At 48.5% G+C, this 26,651-nt stretch overlaps 1 protein-coding gene and 1 pseudogene across 2 annotated transcripts in view; one reads left to right on the plus strand and one right to left on the minus strand.

Annotated features, from left to right (window-relative positions):
• The window catches only part of LOC308171702 (large ribosomal subunit protein eL8-like), a 507,482-nt pseudogene that overhangs the window by 316,363 nt on the left and 164,468 nt on the right, over positions 1–26,651 (plus strand). The gene's annotated exons all lie outside the window — the stretch shown is intronic.
• On the minus strand, positions 927–22,896 carry LOC308171741 (serine/threonine-protein kinase tousled-like 1-B). The gene is made up of 21 exons (XM_080546612.1): positions 22,491–22,896; positions 19,930–20,051; positions 19,088–19,156; positions 17,982–18,063; positions 17,615–17,658; positions 17,378–17,473; positions 12,993–13,079; positions 12,015–12,107; positions 10,938–11,048; positions 10,011–10,147; positions 9,445–9,639; positions 9,108–9,174; positions 8,852–8,949; positions 8,435–8,516; positions 8,172–8,263; positions 7,955–8,044; positions 6,921–7,090; positions 6,574–6,709; positions 5,861–5,972; positions 5,018–5,125; positions 927–4,841 (listed from the first exon to the last, which is right to left on the minus strand). The coding sequence occupies exons 1-21, from the start codon at positions 22,636–22,638 to the stop codon at positions 4,692–4,694; spliced, it is 2,289 nt and encodes a 762-aa protein (XP_080402738.1). The 5' UTR covers positions 22,639–22,896; the 3' UTR covers positions 927–4,691.

The following is a 26,651-nucleotide window of genomic DNA, read 5'->3' on the forward strand; positions in this document are numbered from 1 at the left end:
GTTTCAACAATAATAGTAATAATAGTAATAATAATAATAATAATAATAATAACTTTATTTGTATAGCGCTTTTCCTGCAAACGTTGCAGCTCAAAGTGCTTTAATCATTATATAATCTTAATTTAATTATTTAGTCATTTAAAGGCAATATTAAAAAGATGGGTTTTTAGTCTTGACTTGAACATATTTGCTGAGGTTGCATCTCTTCTTTTGTACATGTGGTACACAGAGAAAGCCAGCGTCAGAAGACCTGAGAGCTCTATTGGGCTGATATGCTAGCAAATGTCATACATGTTTTCCCTCATGAGATATCTACCTTCATTTCCCTCCTGAGACCTCTACTTCCCCTCTCTACCCCTCTGTACAGTTTCGGTACAGTAAAAAATAAATACAAAATAATTCTTCCTTCTTCTAGCATGACGACTGCCGATGGCCCCTGGCCTGAGCATAGATGACTTGTTCCTGCTATGACTGGTGGATAGATCACTTACTGAGACAAATGTATTTGTTGTAAAGGCGTCTGCTGAATGCCAACAATGTAAATGTCTTGTGTGTGTGTGTACCAGGGGGAGACACCGTCTGCAGGTGAATGATCGTGTGGTTCTAGAGGACAGGAGGAAAGGAGAGAGGAGGAGGAGGAGAGAGAGGAGGAGAGGAGCTGTGAGGTTCATAGGACCTCTAGAGAACACACACACCCCAGAGGTCTACATCGGAGTGGAATTGGACACACCTAGTGAGTGTGTGTGTCTAGTAGACCGTCTGTGTGTGTGTGTGTCTAGACTGTGTGTGTGTGTTTGTGAACTCTCATTCATATTCTCCTCACCACACAGAGACTGTGTTAACAGTAACACCAAATCCCATTGGTCCTCCAGGTGGAGAGAACGACGGCAGTATCCATGGTTACCGATATTTCAGGTGTGAGCCCAACCACGGAACGTTCACCCCCGCCGCCGCCGCGGGTCTCAGGAGGGTGAGCTCACACCGGGGCCAGAGGGAGGCGGAGGAGAGGGAGAGAGAGGAGAAGGAGAGAAAGACTGAGACGGGGAAGGAGAGAGAGGAGAGGGAGAGAAGGAAAGACCTCAGAAGGACCCAGAACCAGATGGACATCAGAGCACTGGTCCATTCAGAACCAGCAGGGCTCAGAGACAGAGGAGAGAAGCCCGCGGAGGAGACCCCTGCTGGACCCACCTGACACACACCCTCTCACCCTCACACACCCCAACTCCACGGACCTGCCGAATGGAAGCTACCTTCCTTCACGGATGAGTGTACACTTCCCTCCCAAAAAGTAGGTTTGGGATCAGCCCTTGTGGGTGTAGTACACTTGTTAGGCCACATGGGGGAGAAGATCTCTCCTGGGCTTCTTCAGTAGATGGGAGTTCTTGTCTCTCAGCCTTCTGAACAACGGCCTTGGTCTGTCATGGACGTTTCTGTTGGAACTCACTGTAATCATTATCAGTGACCTTGGCTGTTAGTTACTCAGACGTATGGTATTATACTAGTGTGTGTATGTGTGAGTGAGAGATATACACTCGAACGTTTTATTAGGAACACCGTACTAATACTGGGTAGGGCCTCCCTTCGCTCTCAATTCTTTGTGGCATTGATTCCACAAGATGTTGGAAACATTCCTTTGAGATTCAGAGATTTTTCAGGTGCACTTTCAAGCTGTGAATCTCCCGTTCTTCTACATCCCAAAGGTGTTCTGTTGGATTCAGATCCGGTGACTGGGGAGGCCACTGAAGAACACTGAACTCACTGTCATGTTCATGAAACCAGTTTGAGACGACTTTTGCTTTGTGACATGGTGCCTTATCATGCTGGAAGGCGCCATTAGAACATACATAGTACATAGTGTCCATGAAGGGATGCACATGGTCAGCAACAACACTCAAATAGGCTGTGGCATTCAAGCGATGATTGATAAGGTATTAACAGGCCCAAAGTGTGCCAAGAAGACATTCCCCACACCATTACACCACCTGAATGAATGAGAAGGCGTGAACAGGTGTTCTTAATAAAGTGTCGGATTAGTGTACCCTATGTTTAGTTTATAGGTTCATGGACAGTGCCCATTGGAGCAGCTATAGCCTACATGGCTAATTTCCAACTTTAGGCAAGTTGTTAACATGCAACCTAAAATACATTAGTTAAAAGAAAAACAATTACGTTATATTTACAATTGACATGCTAGAAGAAGTAGACCAAACGTCAGGGGAGGACTTGTAAGGCAATCTTTATTGCATATGAATGACGGGACCTGACTCCTCCTTGACAGCTGCTCTGCACAGCTGAGATCAGCCCTGCAGCCTGTCCACATGGTGTTGAGATCAGCAGTGGCCTCCCAGAATGTTCCTAGCAAGCCCATGTTGCACGGCAGGGTTCTCCAAAAGTAGGCGGGGCGGGCACTCTCTCTCTCGCACACACACACACAGGAATTCATACAGTATTGTATTGTCTCGGTCACACCGGCCATACAGTAGAGAAAAGAGAGGGGGGGGTGGGGGGTGGTCGCTTGCTGCTGGCTGCTCCAGAGCGGTCTGTCCAGGGAGGGAACACTCACCCTCTGATCTGTTACTGTCCATCTCCTGTGTCAGTGTCTGAATGTGGGACTCCTCTTGTTGGAGAACGACACAGTAAAAACAGGTTTGGCTTTGTACATTGAGTCGGAAATCGAGATGACAACATGACATGTTCCAGAGAATTATTAAACATGGTTTAATCAGTTATGGGGGTCTGGGTGTGTGTGTGCGTGTGTGACAGAATCATGGTTATTCCATTCAAGCCAGCACAGTGGTTGTACAGTACACTTCAGAAGGGGGGGGGGGGCTAAAGAGTTCTGGTGTTCTTCAGCACAGACCTGCAGGGTGCGTTCCCAAGGCAGGCCGCACAGACCGGCAAAAACTAAAGCGACATCCATAGCAGCAACATAAACCCACCGTTCTGAACACACATGGGTAATGAGAGACAGGCCGATGGCTAGACTCACTACGCCTTCGCACGGGGACACAATTTGCACCTGTTCATTTATTTTTTTTCCTCAGAGAATAAAACGTAAAAACACAAACAGTGAAAGAAATGGCAGCAAAAAAAAAAAGAAGGCAACCATGATCAGGTTTAAGATCTCAAAGCTGTGTATGAAGAAAGACAATTCGGTGGTGTCCTCTCGTATGTTTGTATCGTCTTTTTAATCCCTTTTTTTGAAAAAGGACAGGTGCAAACCTTGCACAGGTGCAGACACTTTAGTTCAGATGACAAGGGATACATTTGGAGATGTCCGTTGGGGACTTCCTGTGTGTGTGTGTGTGTGAGTCTTTAGCGATACAGTTGATCCTCAGGGTTCACTCCATCTTCGTCAAATCCGGGCGATTCTCTCTTACAATGACGATGAGTTGGGTTTCCGTGACGATCACCCAGACGGACACCGCGGCGCTAGCCTAGCGCTCAGCACCTTGGTGAAGGGAACCAGAGGGGAACCGGAGGGGCTACAAACAGCCTAGAAACCATTAGACAGTTTTCCAAAAAAGGCCCAGATTAAATAAACCCGTTGAAAGAATATTTCTTAATCTGGATTAGTTATATATATAAAAAAAAAAAAAAAAAACTAAGCGTGATTTCATCAACGTCGATATACCTTGGGTAACATGCCTGTCTTTATCTGTGACTCAAACGTTTTAAGCATGAAGTACGTGTAGCGCCTACAGTATGCGTAGAGTCTTTAACTACAGTACGTGGAGAGTACAGGCCTTACCTTCCAGCTGTGACCGTGTCATTGTGGTAATCACATGACCGTGACCTCATGAGAAGTGCATTTCAGTCCAGGAGCTTAATGTGGGTCAGTGAGACCAGCTTATAGAAACCTTATAGGCTGTAAAGGTTACATTACTGAGCCAGTCTGTTGCTCTGAAGACCCCAGTCACACACCGACCCCCAGCCCCGCCCCTCTACCCCCAGCCCCGCCCCTCTACCCCTGGCCTGGGTATGTCTGGAGGAGCAATATGGCAAGAGTTCCATCTGGCCAATCGGAGGGCGAGGCAGATGGAGCTGTTACCATGTTGCTAACGCCTATTTGTTGCTAACCACCATTTGAAGTCTACATGTGTGTAGGGTATGGGGAGGCGGGGCGTAGAGACTGGGGGCCATTTTGAGACTGGGAGGGGGGGGGTGTCACTGTCTAACAGCAGAGATGCAGTTAGATTCAAATAAACCAATTGAAAAACACATCTGCTGCCTTCCTGTTTACGGATTCCCCTCTCCACCAATAAGAGCCCAGTCGAGCACAGGCAAGGGAGTGTGGCTTAGCTCCACTTCCCCCCCCCCCCCCTCTCTCTTTCCCTCAATCTCTTCCTCCCTTTCCGCTCTCCTTCAGTCTCTCTCTACATCACTGTTTCTCTGTCTATGCATCTCTCTCTCTCTCTCTCTTTCTTTCTCACTCAATCTCTCTCTACACCAGTCACGTTCAAGGGCACATCGCTGTTCCACATACGCAACAGAGTATCCCCCCCCCTCCATCCCTCTCTCCCTTTTCCATTTTTGCAGCATTTCCCAATTCCCCCCTTCCCTTCGGCCACCGATTCTGATCCGTTTGGAAGCAGCTCAGGTGAACCGAACATCAACCCCCGTTAAAAGTTTTTTCCCCATAATTAGGAAGGAGATCCTTGCTGGTCTGTCAGTCAAGGTGGGCGGGCCAGTCAGTAGCCGGACAGCGAGGTGGAGGCGGGCTGCAGGGTGCCGGAGGAGTTGGAGCGCCTCATGTGGGGGAGGAGGTAGGCGTCGGCCCCCAGCTGGTGGACGTCGAAACGGTCCTCCTTCCTGTAGGCCAGACACCGCCGGATGAAGGCCTGGAGGGGGGGGGGGGGTAAGATACTGGTGTTTTATTCTGACCGAGTACTAGTTTTATTTGGACAAAGGCGTCTGCTAAACGCCCTAAATGTAGCACTGACCTACAGAGTATGTTATAACTGTATCTAAGCGGGTGTGTGTAGTGTGTGTGTGTGTGTGTGTGTGTGTGTGTTACCTTGGCCTCAGTGGTGGCCTGTGGTTTAGCAGGGAACTGGACCTCTGTGGCTTTGAGGATGGTGTTCTCCTGGAGGATGTCCTGCTGGGACTGGTTATGACCAAACGGCTGGAGAGAGAGGGAGAGAGGGAGGGGGCGAAGCGAGAGGGGGAGGGAGGGAGGGAAAGAGAGAGAGAGAGAGAGAGGGGGGGGGAGGGAGAGAGAGAGAGAGAGGGGGGGGGGAGGGAGAGAGAGAGAGAGGGAGGGAGGGAGAGAGGGAGGGAGGGGGAGGGAGAGAGAGAGGGAGGGGGAGAGAGAGAGGGAGGGAGGGGGAGAGAGAGAGGGAGGGAGGGGGAGAGAGAGAGAGAGGGAGGGGGAGAGAGAGAGAGAGAGAGAGGGGGGGGAGGGAGAGAGAGAGGGAGGGAGGGAGAGAGAGGGGGAGGGAGGGGGAGGGAGAGAGAGAGAGAGGGAGGGGGAGAGAGAGAGGGAGGGAGGGGGAGAGAGAGAGGGAGGGAGGGGGAGAGAGAGAGAGGGAGGGGGAGAGAGAGAGAGAGGGAGGGAGAGAGGGAGGGAGTGAGGGAGAGAGAGTGGGGGGGGAGGGAGACAGAGATAGAGGGAGACAGAGACAGAGAGGGGGGGAGGGAGAGAGTGGGGGGGAGGGAGACAGAGAGAGAGGGAGGGAGAGACAGAGAGGGGGGGAAGGAGAGAAAGAGAGGTGGGGAGGGAGGGAGAGAGAGAATTACACCCAACATCCACCTCACATAACAGCCTACCCTCCATTTTGTAGTTGGCGCCTCCATCTCCTTTCATCAGAGGTAAACCCCGGTCACATGACCGCCCTGCGCTGGCGGCGGGGGTGTTTACCTTGCGTCCGTAGAGACACTGGAAGAAGATGACCCCCACGGACCACACGTCCACCTTGTTGGAGATCTTGGGAGGCTCCTTCCCCACCACGAAGCACTCAGGAGGGAGGTACCTGAGGACAGAGGGGACGACAACACAACATCACACACACACTTCAAAGAACGCCACGTAACACGGTCTGGTGAAAATCAGCTAAAAGCTTCTTTAAAAATATATATTTTTAAAATCTTTTCAGTTTTTGGCACGTTACGAAAGTTGAGTGAAGAACCCACTCGATATAACAAACAACAGCTTTAGGATCATTAAATACTTTGAATCTGATTCACTGTCTCGTCTGCCGAAGGCTACTGGTGGCTACTAAGTGTTCTTAGCCTGTTGTGATGTGCTAAACATGCAGTTAGATGTTCATAGCCATGTTCCTTTTCAGCCGCTAGCTACTAGCAGCTGTTTTGCGTGTTTTGATTCAGAGCGAGTTTCTCTGGTATTTGGTTTGAGGTGTACCAACATTCAAATAAGCATCATATCTTCTTAAAACTATTTTCAGATTTCAATGTATGACACATCATTTGAAAGCTTACAATCTGCACTTTCATACTATGACCAGGCCCTACTTAAACCAGACCCTGTCACTAAAGTGTTAGCATAGGGACGTGCTTAGTGAATGAGCATGTTAACTTGTTAGCATGTTAAATGTGTGTGTGTGTGTGTCTCACCAGTATGTCCCGGCCCCCTGGGAGGTGAGGTCCATGCCGTCAGCTCCGTAGTTGTCGTCGTCCATGATCTTAGACAGGCCGAAGTCTGTGATCTTGATCTCCCCACACGCTGTCCCGTCCACCAGCAGGATGTTACCTACACACACACACACACACACACACACACCAGTCAGTGTATGTGTGTCTGTGAGTGCGTCTCTGTGTGTGTGTGTGTGTGTGTGTGTGTGTTCTTCCTTGAGTGACGTATCATTCATCAGACCAGGGGGGGGGGGTACCTGGTTTCAGGTCATAGTGGATGATGGGGGGGGTACCTGGTGTCAGGTCATAGTGGATGATGGGGGGGGTACCTGGTTTCAGGTCGTAGTGGATGATGGGGGGTTTGATCTCGTTGAGGTAACGGAGGGCGTTGACGATCTGCATGACGATGGAGCGCGCCTCCTTCTCCGACATCAGCTTGTTCTGCTTCAGGTAGAAGTCCAGGTCGTTCCCCTCGCAGAACTCTAGGACCGTACAGAACCTGGAGGAGGAAGGAGAGGAGAGAAAGAGGAGAGAGAGAGAGACAAAGGGGGGGAGGGAGAGAGAGAGAGAGAGAAAGAGAGAAGGAGAGAGAGAGAAGGAGAGAGAGAGAGAGAAGGAGAGAGAGAGAGAAGGAGAGAGAGAGAGGAGATAGGGAGGACAGAGAGAGAGGGAGGGGGGGGAGAGAGAGAGAGAGGGAAGGAGTGAGAGAGAGAGAGAGAGAGAGAGAAGGGGTGAGACAGTGAACTACATCGGACCGGCAGTTGAGAACCGGTAACAAATAGTTTGACGGATCGGAATCGTACGCCTCCGAGCATCTGAACATTCCAATCCAAAAATGTCGGAGCAAGTCGCCGCAAAATGTCATGGTTACTCATCACCACGCATCTACGTGTAACAAACCAGTTAATCATGTTTCTACATGGGATGAATTAACTATGAATAATGAATTCATTTGAATGAACTTTAAAAGATGAAAAGGGCAACGTTTGTTAGTGAATATCTACTGTCAACATCACTCAAGTTAGCAACAGAAAGCTAGCTAACGTCAATGTCGTCACGAGAACAGACACTGACGGCGGACTTCGAACTCGTTCCTAGAGGGATAGAATTGCGGCCAGAATAATATTGCGCCACGCAGGCAGGCTTGGCGGAGTTTTGTCTTTGACTAAGTAAACCCTGAATGGAAACGAACGCACTACAAATATTCTCCTGTTTCATCCATTTTAGATGACGACAGACAGACAACTGCTACAGACAGACAGACGGCTGCTACAGACAGACGGACGGCTGCTACAGACAGCTCTGAAGCTCCGGCCAGCTGCCGCAGCTCATTGTATGGATGATGAAAGGGGGAGAGACTCACGTGTCTGTATCCAGTGAGAAGTAGTCGTACAGTTTGACTATTCTGGGATGGTCCAGCTGCTTGTGTATCCGGTACTCCCTGCAGGCGTGCCTGAGACAGGGGAGGAAAACAACCTGCTTAACACAGACACAGGAAATACACATTCCACCTGACAACGTGGGGTGGAGGGAGTCAGAAATATTCATGGGGGGGGGGGGGGGGGGTGTGGGGGACCTACTTGTGGTAGTTCTCCTTCTTCTCCTCCCTCCAGTTCTTGTTGAGCTGGTGGATCTTCACAGCCGCGTAGCGCTGCTCACACAGGTCGAAGGCCTGGTGTGGACGGACACACACACACACACACACACACACACACACACACACACACACACACACACGTAATCAGGAGGACTGTTCCACATCTTATTATTACACACATACAAATACGAGAGAGCAACTCAGTCTCACAGACACACACACACACACACACACACACCCTGTTACCTTATACACTTCACTGAAGCCCCCTCTGCCCAGCAGGTAAAGCAGCAGGTACCTCTCGTTCAGGGTGGGGTGGTCTTTGAACCTGGGACAGAACAGAACCGTCACACACGCTGACAACTGTAACCACCTCTCTACCTAACAACTGTAACCACCTCTCTACCTAACAACTGTAACCACCTCTCTAGAGCCTCCGACCAACACATGCCTCTAACAAACAGCCGGGCCGCTGACGATATTCAAGCAGTTTGCCTCTGGTTATTTGAGTATTCATTGTATAAAGACCGTTTACTCTCACGGCTAATCAATAACTTGTAAATAACAAAGTTACCTGTTACATGGGTTGTATGTTGCTCTCCCTTTCCCCTAGAGAGCAGGGACGTAAACATGGTGTGTGTGTGCGTGTGTGTGTGTACTCACGATGAGCTGTCCTCGTTGTTGATTCTCTTCAGCTCTCTGATGTGGAGGTTCCTCACCCTCTCCAGCCTCTCCAGCTCTGCCTGGATCTCTGCCTCCTCCTACACACACACACACACACACACACACACACACACACACACACACACACACACACAATATGAGGATGTACTGGTTCACTAGGGTGTCCTATCCTGAGGTAAAGCATGGTGATGATGATGATGATGGTGGTGATGATGATGATGATGATGATGATGACCTTCTTCAGGTGTCCCAGGCGCAGCTTGAAGATCTCCTCCTGCTCGTGGTACTCAGCCAGGGTCAGCCTGGGAAGGGTTAACAGGGTCACACACACACACACAGCCATGAGTCAGCATACCGCGCGTTCATACAGAGACACTAAACACACAACTAGAACCTGATGATACAGGTTATACATACCTCTCCATTGTGTGTGTGAGTGTGTGTGTGTGTGTACTTGTGTGAAAATGCATGCCTGTGTGTGTGTGTGTGTACTTGTGTGAAAATGCATGCCTGTGTGCGTGTGTGTGTGTGTGTGTGTGTGTGTGTGTGTGCGTGTGTGCGTGTGTACTCACAGCTGGGGCAGAGAGGGTTTGAGGAAGGGGTCGGGGTCGTTGCCGTTGACGACCTTGGCCTTGCGCTGCTTGGGCTCGGAGGTGGTTGCTATGGAGAGGGAGGGGGAGGAGGAGGGGTTGGGGGGCTTCCGCTTGGCCAGCAGCTTCCTCTGACGCTCAATGTCCTCCCTCTGCTGATTAATACCCTCCTGTTGTCTGCAGGGGGGGGGGGGGGGGAGAGAGAGATGGGGAGAGAGGGAGAGGGAGATGGGGAGGGAGAGGGAGAGGGAGGGAGGGGGAGAGAGATGGTGGGAGAGAGAGAGGGGGGAGAGAGAGAGAGAGAGAGAGAGAGAGAGAGAGAGAGAGAGAGAGAGAGAGGGAGAGAGAGAATATTAACATTTGTAATAGAACCCAAGTGTGTGTGTGAGAGAGGGGGAGGGAGGGAGAAAGAGAGAGAAAGGGAGAGGTTGGGGAGAAAGGGAGCGAGAGGGAGATGGGGGGGAGAGAGAGAGGTAGAGAGAAAGACAGAGAGATAATTAACATTTGTAATAGAACCCAAGTGTGTGTGTGTGTGTGTGTGTCCTTACTTGACGAGGTTCTGGAAGGCGTATCCGTCGGTCCACTGCTCGGTGTAGGAGGCTCCGTGTCTGACCGTGGTGAAGTGGCCCAGCCGCAGACGGTCCTGCATGCTCTTCTCCCTGCACGACTGCTTCTCCTGGGTGCTCTGCACGGGCGCACACACACACACACACACACACACACACACACACACAGTCTTAAAGCCCTTTACACACGCCGTTCCCTGTAAATGACATGAATTCCCAATCCAGGGACCACCAGTGATTTTTCGCCATTCGTACACGAGCTAAAGAGCCTAACTTTCCTGTGTCGTGCGTTTACAAACATGCGACAGCGTTCCCGGGTTAGCACGAGGTCCGGTAGTAGCTCGCTATCGACAACTGCCCGCGTGGCGACTTCTTCAAGTCAACAAAAAGGGGGATAGGTTCAAACTGCGTTTAATGCGACAACGAACGTGCTTCAACCCCTTGGGTCTTCGTCAACATTTACAGCGCCTAGCGAGTCGCCACGTTCAGGCTAATGTTGATACACCAGCTAACGTCAGCTAGCTGTATGTAGCACTAGTTAATCGGCTCGTTAGCGAACCAGCTAGCTAGCTCACTATCGACAAACCTAAAACACGATTAACAATAGTAACCCACAAACAACAAAATGCGATTGGTTCACTTGTTCCATGTGAAAACGTCTTGCGTCAGACATAGGTAACCCTTTATGTGCCGGACCAGGGAATGTTCAGGCTTCTGTTTACAGATCAGCCTTCCCTGCGTCTTCCATGGAATCACACAAGGTCTTGACCAGGGAGATCGCTTGAGCAGATTTCCCTTGAAATTCCGTTCACACACGCCCCTTACCAGCGCACGCGCCTGTGGCACACTGTTAGTCACACACACACGCACACACGCACACACAGACACACACACACACCGAGTGTGTACCTTCTCTATGAGTAGTTTCTTGCTCATGGTGATGCACTTGTTGAGCCTCTCCTTGTATTTCTCCAGTAGTTTCTGCTGCTCGTCGATCTGCCGCCTCAGGTCACAGTTAGCCTGCGGGGCGGAAGGTTCCGGTCACACACACATTCTCCACTAAAATACACAACATGTCTTAGCAATCAGTAAGAGGAGAGATACTCCCCCGAGACACAGACAGACAGACAGACAGACAGAGAGACGCACGCACACACACACACACACACACACACACACACACACACACACACACACACATAGGGCTGCAACTAACGATTATTTTGGTAGTCGACTAATCTGTCGATTATTTTTTCGATTAGTCGTGTGGCTTTTCGCGCGTAAATGGCGACGCAGAAGCATAAATCCGGCTTAACTAGCTATCTAACCTAACGTTACGCCAAGCTACAGCTGCTCACAGAGCTAGTTGATTGGCTAGCTAGCATTGCTGGCTAGACTACAGACAGCTCACGTTAGTAGGCTACGCTTGGCGCTGTTTATCTTACAGACAGCTCGCTGGTGGACTCAACATAATTGAAATAGCATTCACTTATCAAGCATCATTCATGATCATCCACCATGACTACCTGGTATTTTAATAGCGACCACCCCTCACTTCATTTCATCTCGCGTTCTCCTGGCTTCAACATGGAAAACCCCTGCTACGTAACGTTACATACAAGCGCCTCTGTCTGTCACACGCGTGCCACAGGGCAAATAAATTAATAGCACAAACGCTCATAGCATGTACAGCCCTGTCCATGAGACGTTGTTTTCCAACATGTAACAGTAAAGCTAACATAAACATTACGACCCTAACAATATAACGTTAGCCAGTTGGCTAACAACGTTAGCTAAAACTTACCCAGCTGATTCTTGCATGGCTCCCGTTTGGGGGGGGGGATTTTATATGATTAGTCGACACTAACATTCCACGTCGACGAGTTTTTATAGTCGACGTCGTCGGTTATGTCGACTAATCGTTGCAGCCCTACACACACACACACACACACACACACAGAGACACAGACACAGACAGACACGCACCCTGAGCAGGTCGTCGATGCGTCCCTCCTTCTTCTCCAGGTCCAGACTTTTATTGCTCTCCAGGGCAGCCAGCTTCAGACCTGTCAACTCAGTCTGAGAGAGAGGGAGAGAAGGAGAGGGGGGGGAGAGAGGGGGAGACAGACAGAGAAGGAGAGAAGGAGAGGGAGGGAGAGAGACAGAGAGAGAGGGAGAGTGTAAGAGTGTAACTTTACATTTTCAACTATTCTTGAGTTAACCGCTTATTTTATTAATATCAGGTTGTAACGTTTTTTCTTGTAGAGAAATAAGAGTTGGGAAGTGTATCTTTCTATGCTAGCAGTGCTAGCTGTTTATTTGCGTCCTTCTCTAAGCATCTACCGCTGTCACTTACTCTTTCTGACTAGCTGCAGCTGACATCACTCTCAAGACCTACAGCGACACCTATAGGTGGATGGTATATATAGACATAGACATAGATATCATTACACAGGTCACATATTTTGCAACGGCAGGATAGTTTCCTTTTCTTCTCTTGTTTGTACACTAAAGGGGTTTAATATCTCTGCTCCTTTTAAACTGGAGACAAGTTCAGCTCACCTAGACTAGTCAGTGGCATCTACGGACCCACACTGGACCCAACCATTTCTTTATGTTCTGAACCTGTTGTGCCTTTTTGAAACTGCCCTTTGCAGAGTTTTTCTCAATTGGTGAGAAAACCTTCTCACGTGTTTGTATCTGATACGTGTGTCACAAACCATAGACCCAACATGGCTAAACAACATCACAGTGGCAGGATGGAATGTAGCTGGGCTGAATAACCCAACCCAACGTACCAGAATGTTAGGAACGTTTTTCCCCCACACAGGAATCGATAAGCAGAATCGATAATAGAATCGGTATCAATAACATCTTATCAATTCCCATCCCTAGTAAGAGGGAGTAATGAGCTGTATGGGGAGAGCTGCTGTGTGTGCGTGTGTGTGTGTGTGTCTCTTTTACCTGCACACACTTGCTGGAGGAGGCTTTGGGATTCATCAGGTGTTCTCCGAAGCACAGGCTGGTGGGAGAGGAGCTGTTCTGTCTGATCTGCAAAACCACATCATACATGTTACATACAACACCACCTCATACATGTTACATACAACACCTCCTCATACATGTTACATACAACACCACCTCATACATGTTACATACAACACCACACCACCTCATACATGTTACATACAACACCACATCATACATGTTACATACAACACCACATCATACATGTTACATACACACCACATCATACATGTTACATACAACACCTCCTCATACATGTTACATACAACACCACCTCATACATGTTACATACAACACCAGGGCTCGACAGTGCGACCATTTCACTCGCAATTGCGACTAAAAATACATCTGTGCGACTAGAGAAATAAATTCACGAGCACACTGTGCGAGTACAGATATATATATATATATATTTTTTATTCTAAAAATAAATCTGCGCGAACCGTGTGGCCACATTTTAAGCCGTCAGCCAGCCCGCTACGACCACGGGAAGTCATGTTAAAAGTGAAGTTACTTCTGTTAAACTGGCGCTAAGCTAACATCGCTAATCGCTAACTCCCTCCTGGGCCTTAAAGAGACAAGCGCCCTTTTCTCATCTCAAGCTTCATTAGCTTCATTAGCTCACCACATCTACAGATTTGGTCCCACACACTCCAGATTTGAACCCAAGGTTACAACCAGGGTTAACTACCCAGGGTAGAAAGTAGAAAGCTCTCAGACCTTCAGAACCCATTGAAAGTAGTGGAGGTAATCCAGAAGTCCAAATGCATCTCTAACCCTAGGAAACAAGTTGCCTAATGGCATGAAAATGCAACATGTTGTACTTGAGTGTGGCAGAGAGGTGGGACCCCCGGGGATGGTGGTGTGCTAACAGCTAGCCGCCGCAGAGGCACCGTGCTGGGCTGGCCACCTCTACATGTCACCACCCCGGGCAGCATGGGGCTGGGGACTGGTCATCTGGATGTGGGGTAGTTTAATACCCCTAGATGTGGAGTTGTCTGGCCACCGTGTGTGACTGATGTAGCCTGACCCAGCAGCAGGGAGGTGGGCAGCATGGAGACAGACCTCTGCATGGCCTGGCTGGGCTGCTAGCTGACAGACCTAGCCCTAAAGCCTGGCTGGGCTGCTAGCTGTTAGCTGACAGGCATGACATGGATGAATGAATGAACATGCTGCTAACCAGGAGAACTTGACACAGCTAGTTACCATAATACAATGCCATCAACTCTGCGTCTAGTAGGGCTGTAGGCATGGGCCAATGTGTGATTTTGGTGCAAAAATGGCAAAATCACTAATAAAAATGTGTTATAATAAAAATTTTCACTGTGCTCCTAAATTTCTTTGTGTGCCCCTAAAATTTTTCATTTAGGAGCACATGTGCTCCTAGTGAAAAAGGTTAGCGTAGAGCCCTGAACACCACATCATACATGTTACATACAACACCTCCTCATACATGTTACATACAACACCACCTCAGTGTTTCCTCTATATGCATTTATTCGTGGCGGGCCGCCACGAATGAATTTCCTCCGCCACTAATTGATTCAGACGGTCCACTTTGATTCAGGCTGCGCAGAAAGGCAGCGAGTTATTATGACCGGAGAACAGAAAAAAAGCAGATTGAAGCTAGATTTAGGCCGCTTCCAGACCTACATTTCGTTACGATTTAGGGCGTAGTTATTTACAATATGTTACAATGTTGCAATTAACCTCGTCGTTTGTGTTCGCACTGCAATCGAGACTGAATCGCTCTCAACAGGCGCACGCGTTTGTTATTGCATTTACTGCTGTTCTCTGGTTCATGTTCTTATACCAGTGCTCAGTATAGAGTATTTTAAATGAACATTCGTAATGTATGTCTCTGATGTTCATGGTCAATTAAATCAGCCTATTTTGTGAAACAAATAATGTTCCCGCTAATGGGTTAAGCGAGCATTCTCGCACCTAACGTGCAAGCACCTAGCTTCGAACTATTCATAGCAATAAGCGCGGGGCAAAAATAATCTATTGCCTCTAAAATCACCACGAACAGAACGGCGGAGGTACGGGTAAGCAGGGCTCATGTTGTTGTCCTCAAAGGTAAGAGTTGGTTTTCTTTAACTCAACTGATAGCATTACCTTGCTGTTGTTGTTTACCGAATGCTCCATCTGACTGTCACACTGTGATTTTACTTGTGTAAACAGTTAATGAGTAACGTTAGCCGGTTTTGTGCGTGTACTCTCATGTAGGCCTACTTCGTATTGATCTTTCTGTGTGTGTGTGTGTAATGCGCGTTCCGCATGTTCCGCTGCAGCTGTAGGATATATTGGTATTTGATCACCTTCTATATAAAATCACCTGCTCGGCTTTAATGACTTAACCGCTATTTAAGAAATTATAATTGTTGCCACCCTCTAGTTTTTGGTGAAACTACGTCTTTGTTTTGAGCGCCAGTGCGCGTTTTATGCGCGTGCACGCCGCGCGCGAAAGACAACCGCTCCGCCACTAATGTGAAAAATCCTGGAGGAAACACTGCACCTCATACATACAACACCACCTCATACATGTTACATACAACACCACATAGTACACCGCCACTTCTGTACATTCATATTTTTGGCATTTAGCAGACGCCTTTATCCAAAGCGACTTACCACAAATACGTTTGTCTAAGTAAGTGAATCATCTATCCATCAGTCATCGTAAGACAAAGTTATCTATGCTAGGACCAGGGCCATTGGACCACAAAACAAGTAACCGGGAGACAAGCTCAACAGGTACAAGCCTATGTCTTCATATAATAATAATACACACCGTTTAGCTGACGTTTTTGTATCCAAAGCTTCTCACATTGCAGTGAGAGCGTACATTTCAGTATATACGGTCCCAGCGGGAAGCGAACCCACAACCTAAGTGGTGTTAGCTCTCCTGACTGAGACCACAGAGGACCACACTGAGACACAGAGGACCAGACTGAGACACAGAGGACTAGACTGAGACACAGAGGACCACACAGAGACACTGAGACACAGAGGACCACACTGAGACACTGAGACACAGAGGACCACACTGAGACACTGAGACACAGAGGACCACACTGAGACACAGAGGACCACACTGAGACACTGAGACACAGGACCACACTGAGACACAGAGGACCACACTGAGACACTGAGACACAGAGGACCACACTGAGACACAGAGGACCACACTGAGACACTGAGACACAGAGGACCACACTGAGACACTGAGACACAGAGGACCACACTGAGACACTGAGACACAGAGGACCACACAGAGACACTGAGACACAGAGGACCACACAGAGACACAGAGGACCACACAGACACTGAGACACAGAGGACCACACAGAGACACTGAGGACCACACAGAGACACTGAGACACAGAGGACCACACAGAGACACTGAGACCACAGAGGACCACACTGAGACACAGAGACACAGAGGACCACACTGAGACACAGAGGACCACACTGAGACACTGAGACACAGAGGACCACACTGAGACACTGAGACACAGAGGACCACACTGAGACACAGAGGACCACACAGAGACACTGAGACACAGAGGACCACACTGAGACACAGAGGACCACACTGAGACACAGAGGACCACACTGAGACACTGAGACACAGAGGACCACACTGAGACACAGAGACACAGAGACACAGAGGACCACACTGAGACACAGAGACACTGAGACACAGAGGACCACACTGAGACACTGAGACACAGAGGACCACACTGAGACACTGAGACACAGAGGACCACACTGAGACACAGAGGACCACACTGAGACACAGAGGACCACACTGAGACACTGAGACCACACTGAGACACAGAGGACTACACTGAGACACAGAGGACCACACTGAGACACAGAGACACTGAGACACAGAGGACCACACTGAGACACTGAGACACAGAGACACTGAGACACAGAGGACCACACTGAGACACAGAGGACCACACTGAGACACTGAGACACTGAGACACTGAGGACCACACTGAGACACTGAGACCACACTGAGACACAGAGGACCACACTGAGACCACAGAGGACCACACTGAGACACAGAGGACCACACTGAGGACCACACTGAGACACTGAGACCACACTGAGACCACAGAGGACCACACTGAGACCACAGAGGACCACACTGAGACACAGAGGACCACACTGAGACACAGAGGACCACACTGAGACACAGAGGACCACACTGAGACCACAGAGACCACAGAGGACCACACTGAGACCACAGAGGACCACGTGTCTGAGCTGGGAGAGTGTGTGTTGGGTGTTGGGATGTGTTTACGTACGATAGACCCCGGAGCAGAGTGGGAGTGGGAGTTCTGCGGGGAGCGCAGGGTGGACGGGAGGCCCCTCACCGGACTGGAGCCGTTCCCCCCCTGGAACTGTACAACAGGAAGCGGCGGGGTCAGAAACAGGAAGTGACATCGTCGTCCGGCACTATGTGTTAAGTCCTACGGAGCGGCTAGGCGTTTGGGTCAGATATTCTGTTGTAATGATATGAACGACATCACCAGAACACTCACGTCAAAGTAGTCACTGATCTTGGGCCCGCGGGTGGTCGTCTTCCCTGTGGGAGAGGAGAGGAGAGGAGGGGAGGGGAGGGGAGGAGAGAAGAGAAGAGGAGAGGAGAGGAGAGGAGAGGAGAGGAGAGGGGAGGAGAGGGGAGGAGAGAAGGGGAGAGGAGAGAAGAGGGGAGGGGAGGAGGAGAGGAGAGGGAAGAGTGTGTGAGTTTCAGACATGATTTTCAGATGTCCGGTTGAGACTAGCGAGTTAGCTGGGGATGTTTGCACCTGTACCCCTAGTGCACCTAGGTAGCATCACCCGGCGTTCTTAGGTTAGGACCAATGGGATGGCTCGGCTGTTTCTAGGGAGTGTGTGTGTACGCCGTACCTTGGCTGCTCTCTGATTGGGTGTCATTTGGGGCTTTCCTCTTCCTCCCTCTGGAGGTCTCCGAATGCTTCTTCTCCGGGGTCTGCGGGAGAGACAGACAGGAAGTAGACGATGAACGCACAAATGCATTCAGTTAGGGACCAGTGTGTGTGTGTGTGTGCGTGCGTGCGTGTGTGTGTGTGCGTGCGTGTGTGTGTGTCGAAAAGACAGATCGGTAGAAGGAAAGAAAAGAGCACATACTGAGTATGCAGGAGAACTCCCTCTCTTCAGATCAGAGTTCTGGAAAGAGGGGATGGAGGGAGGGAATGAGAAAGAGGGAGGGGGGGAGGGAGAGAGAGATAGCGAAAGACAGACAGGTGGGTCATGCAAGGACAGACAAAAGATACCATCACTCTGTCTCCTAATACTATTGTTCCAACAGCTAAAAGGTTACATCATGCGTAGCACACACACACACACGCACGCACACACACACGCACGCACACACACACACACGCACGCACACACACACACACGCACACACACACACACACACACGCACGCACACACGCACACACACACGCGCACACACACACGCACGCACACACACACACACACGCACACACACACGCACACACACACACACACGCACACACACACACACGCACACGCACACACACACACACGCACGCACACACACACACACGCACACACACACACACGCACACACACACACACACACACACGCACGCACACACACGCACACGCGCACACACACACACACACACTACTACCCCCATGGCACTTCCAAGTAGAACTGGAAGGATTGGATAGGATAGAGTTCTATTTTAGCATCTGATAAAGGCGACTGCTTGTTAGCATGTTTTAATACCACCCAGGTAAACACAGGGGATTATAGCATCAGATCTCTCTCTATCTCTCTCTCTCTCTCTGTGTCTCTCTCTCTCTCTCTCTCCATCCCTCTTCTTAAACAAAATGGAGTCTCTCTTCCGTCACCCAGAGAAGTGAGGCCACCTGGGGATCTGTAACACAGTGTGACATCTGCACACTGAAACTAGGACAGGGGGTGTGTGTGTGTGTGTGTGTGTGTGTGTGTGTCTTCGTACCTCTGACTCCTTGTCACTGGAGGAGCCCAGACTGCCATAGCTGTGGTTGGAGCACTCGTTGGCCAAGCCCTGCACACACAAAAACACTGGTTAGAGGGGGTATAGACTTATGCTAGGAAGGCCTGTGTGTGTGTGTGTGTGTGTGTGTGTGTGTGTGTATCTATTAAGGGGCAGCGGTTCTGGGTTTTATATTGAACCGTACGGGGTTCAATACGCACTAGTGAATGTGGTTTTTTAGGGTTTATGCTGCGTTCCGTTGAAAGTGGGAGGTGGAGTTTGTCTGGAACGCAGTTGCTTCTGTCACTTGTTCAAATGTTTGTTCATGGAGAGCGGAGTTGAGAGCATGGCAACAGTTTGAGGAAGCCCCGGATTGCTACAAATCTGCGTTGTGGAGTCATTTCGGTTTTTGCTTCATGCGTGTCATATATGCGCATAATATGTGCATAATGCCCATATGGTCTACCTGTCAAACCTAAAGTGCACTTTTACTTTTATTTTATTTTATTTATTTTTTTACATTTGAAAGTGTTTTTTGTTTATATACATTTATATATTTTGTTATATTATACTTTATATTATAATATACCAGTCATTCTGGAATGTATCTGAATGTTAAAGTTCCATAAATACAAGCAAAATAAAGTAACAGTTTGTATATAAATAGTAGCATTTTTGTTTCTCCTCACACACGAAACACGTACTGAAACCGTGACCCAAAAACCAAGGTTCATATCGAACCGTGGGCCAACTGAACCGTTGCACCCCTAGTATCTATGTCTGTCTGTGTGTGCGTGTGTGTGTGTGTGTGTGTGTGTGTGTGTGTGTGTGTGTGTGTGACCGACCTTAGCCCCACAGCTGGCGCTCCCCGTGCTGCCCCCGGTGTTCCCGCTGACCGCCCCCATGAAGCGGGCCTCCAGCAGCTCCTGTCTCCGGGGGTCCAGGCTGTGCAGCTCCTCCATGGGGCCTGGCAACCAATCAACCAGTCAATCAACTAATCCACCAACCAACCAATCAACCAGTCAGTCAGTCAGTCAGTCTGACTACATGAAAGCTTGAATCCACAAAGACAAAACAATTGTGACTTAACGACATTTGCATCCTCTCGTCCTTGCCAGACCTTTGGGTGTGAACTTCAACTGAGGATGAACTTTGTTCCCCATGAATCACCACAACACAGAGCCTGCATGAACCCCCACACACACAGAGATAAAAAATAACGACTTCTTTGACAACCATAGTATCCACTGATAGGAGAGGGTATGCTGTAGCGTGACCCTGCATACCATGGCTACTCTGCTCTGTTTGTGTGCGCAAGCTAGTTACCTAGCAGTGTGTGTGTGTGTGTGTGTGAGAGTGAGTGAGTGAGTGAGTGTGTGAGTGAGTGAGTGAGTGAGTGAGTGAGTGAGTGAGTGAGTGTGTGTGTGAGTGTGTGAGTGAGTGAGTGAGTGAGTGAGTGAGTGAGTGAGTGTGAGTGAGTGAGTGAGCGAGCGAGTGTGTGAGTGAGTGAGCGAGCGAGTGTGTGTGTGTGTTTTCCTGTCAAGACATTTCCTGGCTGGCTGACATCATTAGGCCTCACTTCTAACAAGCAGTGTTGCCGAGCCTCCTGGGTATTATGCAGATGCTTCTGAGCCAATGGCAGCTATTAGCAACCGGTCCTGGTGGAGGCACCTGAGACGACAACTCAACTGTGTGTGTGTGTGTGTGTGTGTGTGTTAGCACTTTAACAGTGGTTTCGGTGGTGACGGTGATGTCATCGCTCTGAAAGGTGCCAGGATAATGACATCAACGTCCCAGCTACTTTTCGAATCGGTTCACTGATTTCTGGGTCGTTTCCCCCACATCGTTCCCAAACATATCCGCTCAATATCCGATCCGTGAGCAGAACCCGTATAGGCCGAAGGGAAGCCTGGGTCAGCTCAGGAGGCCATTTGGTGAGTGACGAGATGTCGGCGACAGAACTCAGACCTCTGAGTGATCTCACACAGACTGAAGATGTCCGTCATGACTAACAGGCATGTGGAGAGGGGAGAACATGTTGAGTGGACAAGATTAACCCGTCATTATCTACACTGTCAAATCTGCTGACCAGGACAAGTTCGCTAGTGTCAGATGAGAGGAAAGACTGATAACCAGCAGTCATGGTCTTGTGTCATGGGTTACCACGGTGACATAACACCAGGGCAGGCTTCAATTCCGTAGTTGTGAAACTACTGTAAAAAAATGAATCCTATACAATAGACAATCCACACCACATCCAGGCCATATCCTGATCCAAATCACTCAATCAGAAGGCAAGCATTTCACATTCAAGCAACTCAACCCGACTGTAGCTCGGATGTTTACCTACAAGAGTCGCAAATGTGACAAAATAATCACATAATATGTGTGTGTGATCCAAACTCCCGATCTGATCAGAGTAGTAGGCTACAAGATGACAAGTAATCCGACTTGATCCAACGGGATACGAAAGAAACACTATTTCCAATCTGCCTCGAATTAAGAGTATTGACAGGAGCCCGAAAGACAAACTCTTACAACCTTCTCCTCCCCAACGATGAGAGATGGCTGCTCATCCCTGGTTAATGTGATCACTCTATAACCTTTGCACTACTGATGTTTACATTACTACCTTTGTACTACTGTGTATTGCACATGTCTCCTGACATAGCTTCTTTTATACTTCTGCACATTAGATACTGTACATAAACCACCTCACTACATAGCTCATAACTGTACATAGCCCATAACTGTATATATACCTCTAAACTACTTATGTTTACAATACTACCTCTGCACATACTGTAATATTACATAGTTACCTTACCTATCACTACCATTCTTGTTCTACTTATAATCATGCCCTATACCACTAGGCTATTTGCACTTTTGGTTAGATGATAAACTGCATTTCGTTGTCTTTGTACTTAAGTACAATAATATGCGATGATAAAGTTGAATCTATTATAATCTCAACAACTAGCTGGTGAGGTTCAGGAATAAACACTATGGCATTGGTCATCTGTCCAGCAGATCACTACTTTGAGTGCTTTTGTCTAACCAGGCGACCTGCCCTGCCCTGTCTAAAGATGTCTGTCCTGCCCTGTCTAAATGTCTGTGTTAACACACTCCACAACCAGCAGCTAGCAGGCTAGCCCAGGCTACAGTCCCTGCTTCTCTGTGGTCGTGCTGTACTGTACTGAACTGTACATGACGTTTGTTCTCTTTGGCTCTTTTTCTACACAAAAATCTGCGGCATCAGTTGAACTTGACATCCATATTTCGTCCATTTTCGTCCCTAGACTAAAAGAACGACATGGTTCCCCCGACAGACACCTCCCTCCTCCCTCGACCCTATACCTCCCTCGACCTCCAATGTCGTCGTCTAATGTCCGTTTAGGTTTACCTTCCCTGGTCTTCGGGGTTAGGGTCGTGGTCGTGGTGGTCGTGTTGTGTTGTTGAGAGACCGTCGAGGGAGACGAGGAGAGCTGCTGCGACCAAGATGGCGTCGCCTCCTCCAAACTTCCACTGTTACTGTTACTGTGGACACTCATGTCATGAAGCCGCTTCAGCTTCACGTGCAGCTTTCTTCACTTCAGGAGGGGAGAGCGAGACACAGAACACAGAACACTCCGTCACGAGCTCGTTCCGTGGAAACCCGCCGACATGCCTCAGCCTTTACATCACCTGCTGCCACAGCCACGACGGACAATGTTGTATTTCGTCCATTTCTGTGGCACACAGACCTTGTCTTTTTTTTAGTCAGATAGTTAGTGTTCCGTGTCTGCAGTGCGTCTTCATGGAAGTTAGAATAGAAAATGTTGCCTTTTTTTTTTTTTTTTTACCTCACCGATCGACCGACCAGACCGTGTGTCTGGCAGCATCAGTTCACCAGCGGTGCTTCGGGGTTCTGGAAGCACAGCTGAACTATCGCGAGGTTAGGTTCTGGAAGCGAGCTGAACTATCGCGAGGTTAGGCGCGCGCGCACCTCTAAAGCTCGTGCCCAGGGATGACACATGATGCGAAAACGCCGAAAGGGCTCAGGTCTGGGATCGGTTTACCTCCCCCGAATGGCGTGTCTGCTACCAGGGGGGAGGGGGGATTCAATACTGACCGTGGATCAGAACCTGTAATGTGGCATCCTACTACACGAAAAACAATGAAGACACCCAAAAAATGGCCGAAAGTTCATTTCTCCCGTTCCCTGTGGTAGAGTGTAACAATAGAGACAATAGGAGTATCAATATCCCTAGTTAGGAGTTTTTCCCTCCTAATTGTATCCCTAGGCCTGGAAATTATGTTGTGCCTAGGAGTAGGACTGTTAAATGCCTTCTCAAATGGTCCAGCAATACTTTTTATGTCAAAAAGAATATATATATATTTAGGCTTCAATTCATGATGCTCAACACTAACGATCATGTAGGCCCCTTAATTGTGTGTGTGTGTGTGTGTGTGTGTGTGTGTGTGTGTGTGTGTGTGTGTGTGCGCGCGTGCGTGTGCGTGAGCGTGTGCGTGTGAGCGCGCGTGTGTGTGTTATGTGTGCCTTTGTGGTAGTGTTGCCCCTATACCTCCAAAAGTGTAGCTATCCCCCACTCAAAAAGGACAGTTCCCATACACACCGTTGGAGAGTTTGGGTATGCTAGAATAGAAACCTGTACACAAAAAGGTGTGCGTGGGCAGAGTTCATCATGTGTTCTGTAGGGAGAGTGCATCGTGCCAGATTTTGGTGCAATGCATGAAATCCTAGAAATGATGTTGTGACATCTCCAAACTATACACACACACACACACACACACACACACACACACACACACACACCAGTATTTGTGTTGGTTATTTGGTGAATGAATTAACCCCTTAGACCAACGGAGCCACCCAGGAATGCAGGCCGATGGCCCCGCCTGAACAATGGAAGTGAGGGGTTCCGCTGAGCTGGTCTGTCCTTGAACAACAGACACACCTGTCTGAGTCTACAGCTCTGAGTCCTCTGCTCAATATAGAATCTCTCTCTCTCTCTCTGTGTCTTTCTCTCTGTCTCTCTCTCTTTCTCTTTCTCTCTGTCTCTCTCTCCTTCTCACTCTCTCTGTCTCTCTCTTGCTCTTTCTGTCTCTCTCTCTTTCTCTCTCTCCTTCTCACACTCTCTCTGTCTCTCTCTCTCGCTCTCTCTGTCTCTCTTTCTCTCTCTCTGTCTCTCTCTCCTTCTCACTCTCTCTCTGTCTCTCTCTCTCGCTCTTTCTGTCTCTCTTTCTCTCTCTCTGTCTCTCTCTCCTTCTCACTCTCTCTCTGTCTCTCTCTCTCGCTCTCTCTGTCTCTCTTTCTCTCTCTCCTTCTCACTCTCTCTCTGTCTCTCTCTCTCGCTCTTTCTGTCTCTCTCTCCTTCTCACTCTCTCTTTCTGTCTCTCTCTCTTTCTCTCTCTCTGTCTCTCTCTCCTTCTCACACTCTCTCTCTGTCTCTCTCCTTCTCACACTCTCTCTATCTCTCTCTCTCTGTCTCTCTCTCTTTCTCTCTCTCCTTCTCTCTCTCTCTCTCTCACACACAGTTATACACAGAATAACATTCCTGAGAATTACTGTTTTCAGCCTACATGAATAAACTATCAACTAGACTTAAATCAATGAAACACTGTCTGAATAGTTGAGCTTGGCCACCCTGAATGAGGGCTTGTTTGTGTAGTGGAATACACACAAGGTTACCTCCTGTTTCACTTGCAGTATAGATTACATCAGGAAATATAGATTGATATAGGTGGAGTGAGGCACACGCACAACACACAACCACACACATACGAGTCATATATTATGCACCTGCTCATAGTAACATGATTTTGAAGTCATGAGGTTGGTTTCCATGGTAACAGAGCGATAGCCCTTTTCAGTCATTTTTATGGTGGAAGATGGAATAAGTACAGTAAGCCTGGTAACACACACACACACACACACACACACACACACACAGATTGGAACAGGGGATGCTGGCATACATGAATAACCCATTCCCCTTGGAAATTGGAGTTGCATATTGAAGAGAGAGCAAGTCATTGTACAAGAGTGTACCAGGACCACCATCAGGTTGTATTGCTGTCATCTTTACTGTCTCTATTGTGTTGTTGCATTATAACTGTGCTTAAGTTTCTCTTTTGGCAGGACCTGTGACCATACTGGATGCAGAACGATGCAAATACAACACAAAATTTATGGACAGTGTGTACGCCGATAATATGCAAGGAATTTTTCCTGGATACATGGTGTACAGGTTTTTGCCCTTGCTTGCTTGCTTTGTGCCGGTGGTCCTGGCCTCCCCTGGGGGACCGCTGGGTACTGGTAAGCAAACTGGCTAGTAGTCGCTCTATTGGTAGAGGGCTGCAAGGGAATTTTTTCCTGGCTACATAGTATACAGGTTTTTTACTTTTGCCTGCTCGCGGCTCTGTCAGTATTGATTGATTGATTGATTGACTGATTGACTGAACATTTTCATTGTGTGAAGCGCATTGAGTTGCATCTTGTAAGAAATGCGCTATACAAATAAAATTTGATTTGATTTGATTTGATTGTACTGGCTGCTGCCATCTGATGAAAACTACAGCCAGGGAATTCCATCAGACGTCCCAGCAGAGCTGCCAAGTCTCACGCAATCGCCGTGAGACTCACGCATTTCAACCAGTTCTCACGCTCTCACGCCGCACCTCTATTTCTCACGGCGAGAAATAACAATTGTTTTACGGGACTTTTATTTTTGAAATTCCTTGAAAGAAAGCTACCGGACATGAGTTTCGTGGCATCTTTCTGCACGCGCGTTAACTTGAGTCTGCAGTCGAAGCGGGAGGCGAGCGCTGATGGAAGAACCTGTGTTCACGCGAGCTGCAAGAACGTAGCAAGCAGCGTTGCCAGATTGGGCTACTTTTGGTCACACTGGATGGGTGGATTCGGCAGCTTTTAGACCGGTTGGGCTGGAGATTGTCAATTCCGTCTGGAAACCGTGGTAGCAAAATATGTGCATACATTACAACATCGTATCTGGTAGCCTACTGGACTGGGTTGCACCAATTTGGCGTAAGTCATTACTAAATCAGGGCTCTCAAGTCTCACGCATTGGGCGTGAGACACACGCATTTCAACCCGTTCACACGCTCACACGCCACACCTTGTATTTCTCACGCAGAGAAATTACCTGGGGCGCCCACCAAGTTGCGCTGCTATTTTTTAAATAGAACAGGTAGAGAATAAAGTGAGTTCCCCTAGAGTTCAGAATGCCACGCACCAGCTAATCAAATAAAAAATATATAGCTACCGAACAGCCAATCAGAAAATAATAGCATTGCTGTATCCGGGTAAAATGTTGATATCCCCGCTACAACAAACAACGTTCTGATTCCAACGACACGGGCTGACTGGAGCTATTGATTCAGATGCTCGCTACACAGAAGAGGACAGATTATTTGAATTGATCATTCACATCTCGAAGTGGCTACAGACTGGTCGACGTGGGAGAAGACTATATCCTATGAGTACAGTAAGACTATATCCTATGAGTACAGTAAGACTATATCCTATGAGTACAGTAAGTCA

Source organism: Nansenia antarctica, assembly GCF_963989245.1.
Source record: "Nansenia antarctica genome assembly, chromosome: 16".
Lineage (NCBI taxonomy): Eukaryota > Metazoa > Chordata > Actinopteri > Argentiniformes > Microstomatidae > Nansenia > Nansenia antarctica.

Coding starts and splice junctions, on each gene's coding strand:
- LOC308171741 (XM_080546612.1), bottom strand. CDS start 22,638: ATGAGTGTCCACAGTAACAGTAACAGTGGAAGTTTGGAGGAGGCGACG. Junction 18,064..19,087: donor CCAGTGACAAGGAGTCAGAG/GTACGAAGACAC, acceptor TCTCTCCCGCAG/ACCCCGGAGAAGAAGCATTC. Junction 9,640..10,010: donor GCCTTCCAGAACCTCGTCAA/GTAAGGACACAC, acceptor CCCCCCCTGCAG/ACAACAGGAGGGTATTAATC.